Source organism: Lepidochelys kempii, chromosome 4 (genome assembly GCF_965140265.1).
Source record: "Lepidochelys kempii isolate rLepKem1 chromosome 4, rLepKem1.hap2, whole genome shotgun sequence".
NCBI lineage: Eukaryota > Metazoa > Chordata > Testudines > Cheloniidae > Lepidochelys > Lepidochelys kempii.
In genome coordinates, this window is record NC_133259.1 from 105,155,258 (window position 1) to 105,164,029 (window position 8,772).

The following is an 8,772-nucleotide window of genomic DNA, read 5'->3' on the forward strand; positions in this document are numbered from 1 at the left end:
TGAAACTTTCGTCTAAGCCCATACTCAGAGAAAATCCACAGGATTCTTCTTATATTAACAAACAATATTCATATTGCACTTTTATACGGCCTGATCCAAAGCCCATTGAAATGGATGGAAAGACTCCCAATGATTTCAGTGGACTTTGGCTCAGGCCCCTATAGTGCTTTCCATATGAGGATCCCAAAGTGCTTTCCAAAGGAATATAAGTATCATTATCCCCATTTTACAGGAACCTGAGTGATAAATTACTCCATCTGTTACTTAGCCAGTCTTCCAGTTGTACCTAGAGATGTTACTGCATTTTTTCCAAACTTAAAAGAAACCAAATTGTTTTTATATAAAGAAATAAAACTGTAGACATACAAAGCTCTAACCATGTTTCTTCTTTTCTGCATCCTTTTGTTCAAGTATTTCCTATTACCATGTTAAATATTGTTAGCTGGAAGAGTGATTTGTTATATCATTTTATTGCTCATGATTTATTATCTGTGGCAATAACAGATTCACATAGAGAGGTATTGTAGATATGTGAGCTGAAACAATCTTGCAAGGGGTTAATTTTGTAATCGCTATCTAGTATGTTTATAATCCCAACACTAACCCAGTAATAGAAGGGGGGGGCGGATCTAGAAGGTACAGGAGAAGACGTGTGTGTTCATGCTTTTCTCTCATGCATCTCAACTGCTTTATATGCTACTGGAATAAATCTTTTTCATTCTGAACAGAGTTCCTTGTACTGGATATTCCTTATGGCTAGCTGAAAAAAGACTTACTTGGAAAACCTTTGTAACATCTTTTCACTGCAGACTTCATTCCGGAATATTTTTGCTCATAGAAAGAATGGGCAGATAGTTGCAAATCCACCTTCATCACATATAAGCTAACCTGTGGAGACTGAAGAATGGAAATAGTTGATGACAGCCTTCTTGAGAATGGAACCAATATTTCTGCTTTCCTGTGTGATATTGTCATGGAAAATGATACGTTTTTCTGTGTGGATGACTCACCTCATCCTGCTAAAGGTATGTGGAGGAAAATAGATTTTTCAGACATCACCAGTTCCAGCTGAAGGCAAACTCATGGATATTTCAAGAAAAACAGGTACACAAAGGTTTGTAGGTGAGGCAGTGTGAAAATAACCATTTGTTGCTAAATTAGGGTAAGAAACAGACCAGCAAGAACTTTGTATGTCCTGTTTTTCCAGATTATAAATACATCTAGAGAGTAATACTCAGTTAGAATGGAATGTAAACCGTACTGATAATTGTTTAATGAAACAATTTTATATTGCTCTTGAATAATTATATAACAACGAAGTTATCCGATCTAATACAGTATGTGGAAGCAACTAACGTGAAATTATAACACTGTTTGTAGCTGCTAAAGAAAATTTTCTCATGTATTAAAATAATATAGATTGTCATAATGTTTCTTACTGTCTCAAAGAACAGTTCAGATAGGTCAGAATCAGGCCCAGGACTTCTAACTTCCACCAGTTTTACTTTGGTGTAATGATATGACTTCAGTAGATTTGCATAAGTAAGATAAAAATCAAGTCTACTGCCTTGAATGATGAGCAGTCTTCACCTTTTGGTTAACGAATGAAACCCCTGTAATAAAAATTAATTAGTTTTATGATTTTCATATTTCATAACTGATTCTTTATTGTGGCAATTTTCAGATTTACATCAGACAGTTCGAATTCTGCTATATTCGTTGATATTTTTGCTCAGTGTCGTGGGGAACACACTGGTAATTACAGTGTTGATAAGAAACAAAAGAATGAGGACCGTCACTAATATATTTTTGCTGTCGCTGGCTGTCAGCGACCTAATGCTTTGCCTTTTCTGCATGCCTTTCACCCTCATTCCCAACCTGCTGAAGGATTTTATATTTGGTAGTGCTGTTTGTAAAACTGCCACCTACTTCATGGGTAAGTCTCTGAATTTTATACCTACTTTAAAGTAAATAACCCATTAAGTTTGTGAGATACTAAACAAGGGCCAGATCCTTTAAAGTGCCAAGCACTCTCAACACCTGCTAAGCAGGACTGATTGGGCATTAACACCTTATTGGAAAGATCAGCACTAAGGAACAAAATTAGCCCGGGCAGTCACATGAAGATGGGAAAAAAGCATATTCTATAAAACCCTTTTTCTTTCATTAAAATTTGACTTAAAGTGCTACAAGAACACAGGAGTGCTGGGACAATTTTTATAGTGGGGGTTCTGAGAGCCATCGAACCAAACTGTAAACCGTGTATAATGGAATCCACTTCAAGCCAGGGGGTGCAGCAGCAAACCCCAGTACTCCTACTTCCAGCACCTATGTGAAAAGATATTAGTAAAAGTGTCACCCCCCTGTAATCAGCAAAAATTCTCCCTGTGTACTGTATGCAGAGTCATATCTGATAACCTTGATAACAAAAGTTAATACTCTTATTAGAGCTGAAGAGACAGCTCTGCACAGCTCTGGGGCGTAATCCTGCAAGATGCTGAGCTCTCTAGTCTCATCTAACATAACACTGAAGCATATGCTTACATTAGGCACATCCTTAAGTGTTCTGCTGGATCAGGCTCAGCACCTTGCAGGGTCAAGCCCTGGAGAGGAACTGCTTTCTATTCCTTCTTGCATATCACCAACAGAATCGTTATTGTTCTAATTACAGGGCAAATAAAATAGGATTGTACAAGGGTAACCATTACCAAGGGCAGAATTTGGCCCACAGAATTTCTACTACTGCTGACAAATGAGAAGGAAACATTCTGATTTTGCAATCCCAGGTGGAATTTGCAGGGCTGTCAGAACAAATATCCTTTCATTTTTTTAACTGATCAAATATGATCAGGAGTCACTGAGAGACAAATATGGAGCCTAATGATACTATTTTTATGGAGTCATATTTAAAAGACCACCATCACTTTCAATATGCTTTGGCTTCATCTGCCTCCCACTAGAGAAGTGGATCCATGAACTGCCTGGTTTATAAATTATCTGATAAGTGATACTGTCTCAACTTTTTAGATTTAATTTTTAAAAATGTAAAAAGAAAAGAGGGAATTCTGAAAAGTTTATGTTATCTCAAAATGAGACTTAGCAATTAATTACAAGAACCTCAGAATTTCTGTTTAACCTGTGCCCTTGAAAACTATGATGTAATGTGAGAATACATTTTGGAAGTGTGGGAATGGGAACTCAACATCTTTGCTTAGATATAATCAATAAAAGTAAAGGTTGTATTTAAACATGTAATGAATTACTGACATAAAAATAAAAATTACTGAAGCATTGTATTTTTTATATTTCAATTTAAGTATTACCAGTTACACACACACACACATATATATACACACACACATTACACACACACGCGCGTGTGTGTGTAATTGGTAACACTTAAATTGTAAAACTTCATATTAGAATATATTCCCTTTGTGTGTGTGTGTGTACACACACACACAAAGGGAATATATTCTAAAACTTCATATTAGAATATATTCCCTTTGTGTGTGTGTGTGTACACACAAAGGGAATATATTCTAATATGAAGTTTTACAATTACAAAGTTAATTGTATTTTAAGACTCAGAAGGTGAATTGTCCCATAAGCGATCTGGGTTAACAGAGGAACTGTAATGATGAACAGATATTTAAAATAATTATATCATCCAGGCACTTTAGCTGTCATTTTTTGATGTAGAAAGATTGTGAATATGAATCAGTGTAAACTACAGATGATTTTTGCAAAGGAAACTGATGTAAAAATGTTCATATTTTATATTTTTACCCCAAATATTTACCCTAGAAAAGGTAATTTCATAACATAAAATTCTTGTGTGACATAAATCTGAGGATCAGGAATATTTCTAGTCATACAGTAAACACATCAGAGGTCCACAGTGAAAGAAAAATTGCACATATCATTGAAAGTTTGAAGTATTGTATACGATGAGGAAAAGAAATTAACGAACATTTTTATAGAAAATGGGTCTGATTCCTACTGGATTATTCCAGTTTTATGCCATTGTGACTCCACTAAAATCTACGAAAATGTAACTTTTTTTTACTGAATTTTATCAAAACAGGAAGTTAGGTTGTCAATCAAACAAGATACTTGCTTTTTTTAATTAAAATTAAAATCATACCTGATTCACTGCTTTGTTCCTCCCGATGCACACTAGTGTAACCCCACTGATTCCACTGGTTATGTTTCCATGAAGATATACTAGTGTAAAAACTGGAGTAATACAGAGATGAATCAGGACCAAAGCACTTTGATTGATAACAGCTTCCTGCGTTGATGGAACTAAGTCAAAAGACGTCAATTGTTTTTTCATACACATCAGTAGTTACACAAGCATAAATCTGGAGCATCATAAAGGTAAATCAGGTCCACCTCTGTTAACTTAATGAGTTGTGAAAATATGACTAATGCTATATTTTCATTGTTTGCATATGTGCATGGAAATTTAGCAAGTTTATCTACAAAGAGCCATCAGCCTTTTAAAACAAGAACCCATTTCTTTGTTTTATATATTTAGGTGTTTCAGTAAGTGTATCTACGTTCAACCTGGTTGCCATATCTTTGGAGAGATACAGTGCTATTTGCAAACCCTTGCAGTCCAGGGTATGGCAGACAAAATCTCATGCCTTGAAGGTGATTGCTGCTACCTGGTGTCTCTCCTTTACCATCATGTCACCATACCCAATTTACAGCAAACTGGTGCCTTTTACAAAATATAACAACAGCACAGCTAACATGTGTCGCCTCCTTTGGCCAAGTGATGTCATTCAGCAGTCGTGGTAAGATATAATTGACTATTAAACAACATATAATTATCTGGCAGAAAATAGGATTACATGGTAGCCTTAAGCCTGTTGAAAATCAATTATTAACCATTAGTGACTGTTTATAATTCTTTTATGCTTGTTTAAAAAGTCACAAGAATTTCTATTTTTAATTGCTGCTCTTTTTTGTATTTAAATACATTTATTACTTTTGCTTCACATCTGGGTGATATATGTAAAGGGCCAGTGATTCTCAAACTGTAGTCTATGAAGCTGCCACTGTCACTGAAATGAAGGCATCTTTCAGACTTCCAGCAGTGATGCTTCTTGTCAGTATAGCTCGGACTGTTTTATTTTTTGTATATCCAGAGGATTTGTTTATTTTTAACAATTAATCTTTTTAAAAGCCACATGTATCTCTGTGCCCCTTCCAGGACTGATTCACTTCGTTGTCTACATTTCTTTGATGCAGTTTCAATTGAGAACAAATATGATGACATGAAAACTGGAGAAGTAGCAAATGTACCTCAGAACAGAACCAACCTAGTGACTAGAGAGATTAGTGAAGAGGGGGCAGCAGGCTTTTAGGGGACAGTCAGTGTTAATAAATGTCCACGCTCAAGGAGAGTGAATAAACGGCACAGAAATAACATAGGGACATAATCAAGGAGCTGCACCGTTGCATTAAAGCAAGCTCATTTTTCACTCTTTAATACTTTCCTAATATTTCTTTTTCCTGTAACCAAGCACTTTAGTTGGTGCAGGGAAGATATAGGATTTTTCCTACTGTCTTAGTGGGAGGCAGAACAGGTCTATAGTTTGCACCACCTAAATATGGCGCATGCATATAAATATTTATTTGATGTTAACCTTTTCAGTAGTTTAAGGTACTTGCCATAATGAGGATGTCTGAAGAGAAAAGCTAAAAGGCCAAATTCTGCACTCAGTTACACCAATGTGAATCCAGAGCAAGTCCAGTGAATTTGTAGCAATGTTCCTGCAAGGAGCAAATGTTTAGGCTCAAAATATATGATTGATTTGTTAATAAAGTACCTTAAAGCAAAATAATTTCCCTGGGTGTGGTACCATTAGAGAAACTGCTTATGTTTTGTTATGTAGTATATTTACCCATATGCAATCAAATATTCAAGGATTTTCTTTAAAGTGGAATCTCTCCTATGGAAGGGGTTCAGCAGAAAAATAAAAGCCCAAACTGTACCATCTTTCCTTCAGAATCTGTATGAGGCTACAGGGGAATAACGTGCATCTCCCTCCCAGTGCCTGCCTCTGGGGGGGGGGGGCACACTCCTCGGGGCGGGGAGGGGGAAGCAGGAAGGGGCACAATCCCACTCCATGGATGTAATGATCCAGGTTGACGAGGGAGAGGAAAGGGGAAACAGTTGTACCAGGGTCCCAAGATCATCACTCCCTCCTCCCCGGAAGTCTGAAACATCTGTAATAAAGTGAAATGGGAGAGGCTGGGGACCTAGCAAACATGACGAACTGGGGCCCAAAATTTCTCTTGAAAGTTAATGGCTAATATCAGCATCTCACTTAAGCACAGGTAGCTGCTCATTTGAAGTTCCACTGGACAAGCTTTTATATCATAAAAACCACCACCACCACCACCAACATGATTCTGGTCTCGGTAGAGGACAGGTATTGAATGGGCACAGAGATTGAAGCATCTTTTTAGCCCTATGTGCCTCTGAGGGTGAGATACATTGGGTGGACAGTGTGGAGAAGCCAGCTCTGCTGTTGTTCGCACTGTACTATTTCTGTGGAGAAAAAGAGGATTCCAGCTTCCAGGGCTGCCAATAGAGTACCTCTTATCAGCCCTAAAAACATTTCACCCAGATCTTTAGAAAAGAAACAAAAATATACAGCTGCTTCCCTGTATTTCTGCTGTTCCCTAATCTCAGTCTCTTTTGCGGCTTCCTCAGGTACATTTTCCTGTTGCTCATCCTCTTTCTTATACCTGGTATTGTAATGATGATTGCATATGGCTTAATCTCTTTGGAACTATACAGGGGAATAAAGTTTGATGTCAGCCAGAGAAAATCTTCACGAGGTAACAGCATGTTTGCATTTGTTTTTGTTTTGTTTTAAGTTTATCTTTGAAGATGTGAATAGTAGAGCTGAGTCAATAATTTATCATATAAATGCCATCTCTTTTTTGTTTACAAAACATCTATGAGCAGATTGCAGAACTATTGCATGTATTTGTTAACCAAAATTATTGGCAAATTTCTTCAGTGAATAATCCATCATCTGCAGATTATTTGCAAAGAGTTCAGACAGGCTATTTGTAATTCCCAATGTTTTAGTTACATAAACTAAATGGATATTGTTTCTGGTCACAGGTTAGATTATTTTGGCTATTAAGCAATGTGACAGGAATTGTAAATTTAACCTAAAAAATACAATTCAAAAATTACTTCCAGCAGAAATTTGAGCATTCAATCTTAATGTTCCTTTTTTGCCAGTTTTCACAGTAGTAGAGACATTTAGATGTTCATAGAAAGGGAACACCAGATGTTCACAAAAATGACTGAATCAAAATTCACTTTAGAATTGGAATGACAGTTTTTACCACTAGTTGCTCATCATCCATGAAGGATTTTGTTTACTTCAAAATTTAGACTCCACTAATCTGTTTATATTTTGAATCACTATTCAGAAATGTTCTGTGTTACATATTTATGTGAGTGCTGCTGATTTGTACATACAGAAAGGAAAGCCAGCACCAGTAGCAACAAATATGAGGATGGAGATGGATGCTACCTGCAGAAAACCAAAAAGAAGAGAAAAATGCCACTGCAACAGCTTTCTGCCACCAGCAGCATCAAAATAGACAGGGTCAGAAGCAACAGCTCAACTGCCAACTTGATGGCCAAGAAACTTGTCATCCGCATGCTGATGGTGATTGTGATTTTGTTTTTCCTTTGCTGGACTCCCATCTTCAGTGTAAATGCCTGGCGTGCATTTGACACCACATCAGCAGACCAACTTCTCTCAGGAGCTCCTATCTCCTTTATTCATTTGCTCTCCTACACTTCTGCCTGTGTGAACCCCATCATCTACTGCTTCATGAACAAGCGCTTCCGCATGGGCTTTCTGGCCACTTTCACCTGCTGTCCCAAGCAGAAGCCTCCAGTAGTAAAAGGAGAGATTGGAGATGAGGAAGAGGGGAAGACAACAGGGGCATCTCTCTCCAGGTACTCTTACACACACATGAGCATGTCTGCTCCCCCATGAACTGCTATAGAAAAGGAAAGGTTACACATGGCCAAGAGAAATTCAAACCCTTATCTTCTTGTCTCGTCTTGGAAAGGCGACTAAGGTTTGATTTATAACATGACTTAGTTCTGAAGAGATGAAAACACCACAGTTAAGCAATTAGCTGGTAGGAAATGCCGGGGGAATTGTATGGGCCAGGGACACTGCTAGGGTCTGTGCTTTGTGTCACCTCCATTTCTAAAAAGAGACTGGAGCTTTTAGGCTCTGTGGAGGTAAAGGATTTTGAAACCAGCTCTCCAGCATGGTGCATTTGTACTAAAGCCTCCTGTAAACATATTCTATAACTTGAAGGTGTCCTTTCCACCGGAAGTTTGGCTCACTCTTTTCATGCAAAATTGCAGTTTTTAGATATAGCTCAGAGTATCTCTTGATATTTCCAAGACACTGATAGATTGGGGTTCCTTATCAGTCCTGATTACAAATTTCTATTTTTATATTTTATGGTTAAATACCCATTCCATGAAATCAAAATATATTGGCTATTTTCATAGAACTTTGTCATCCTTATTTTAGCTGAGCTATCATCCTTTGAAATTCTTGGTTTAATGGTCAGTTAAAAAGAGGATATTCCTGGAGAAAAGGAAGGGCTATTGATCCAAAGCAATGGGTCCAGGACACTTTTAAACTAGATTTATTTCATTTTTTTTTTAAAGTTAACCAAGGAAATAAAGGCTAGCAACTT

The 8,772-nt window shown here is 37.2% G+C and overlaps 1 protein-coding gene across 1 annotated transcript; it reads left to right on the forward strand.

Moving 5' to 3' along the window:
- Positions 1–904: 904 nt before the first annotated feature.
- CCKAR (cholecystokinin A receptor) lies at positions 905–8,048 on the forward strand. Its single transcript, XM_073340116.1, has 5 exons — positions 905–1,025; positions 1,685–1,936; positions 4,544–4,805; positions 6,734–6,861; positions 7,522–8,048. Exons 1-5 carry the CDS (start codon positions 905–907, stop codon positions 8,046–8,048), a joined length of 1,290 nt encoding a protein of 429 aa, XP_073196217.1.
- Positions 8,049–8,772: the final 724 nt, after the last annotated feature.

Bases quoted from the DNA above. Each gene is read 5' to 3' on its own strand.
- CCKAR (XM_073340116.1), top strand. From the start codon at position 905: ATGGAAATAGTTGATGACAGCCTTCTTGAGAATGGAACCAATATTTCT. The intron at 1,026-1,684 runs GTATGTGGAGGA...GGCAATTTTCAG, and splicing joins CTCACCTCATCCTGCTAAAG to ATTTACATCAGACAGTTCGA. The intron at 6,862-7,521 runs GTAACAGCATGT...TTGTACATACAG, and splicing joins CCAGAGAAAATCTTCACGAG to AAAGGAAAGCCAGCACCAGT.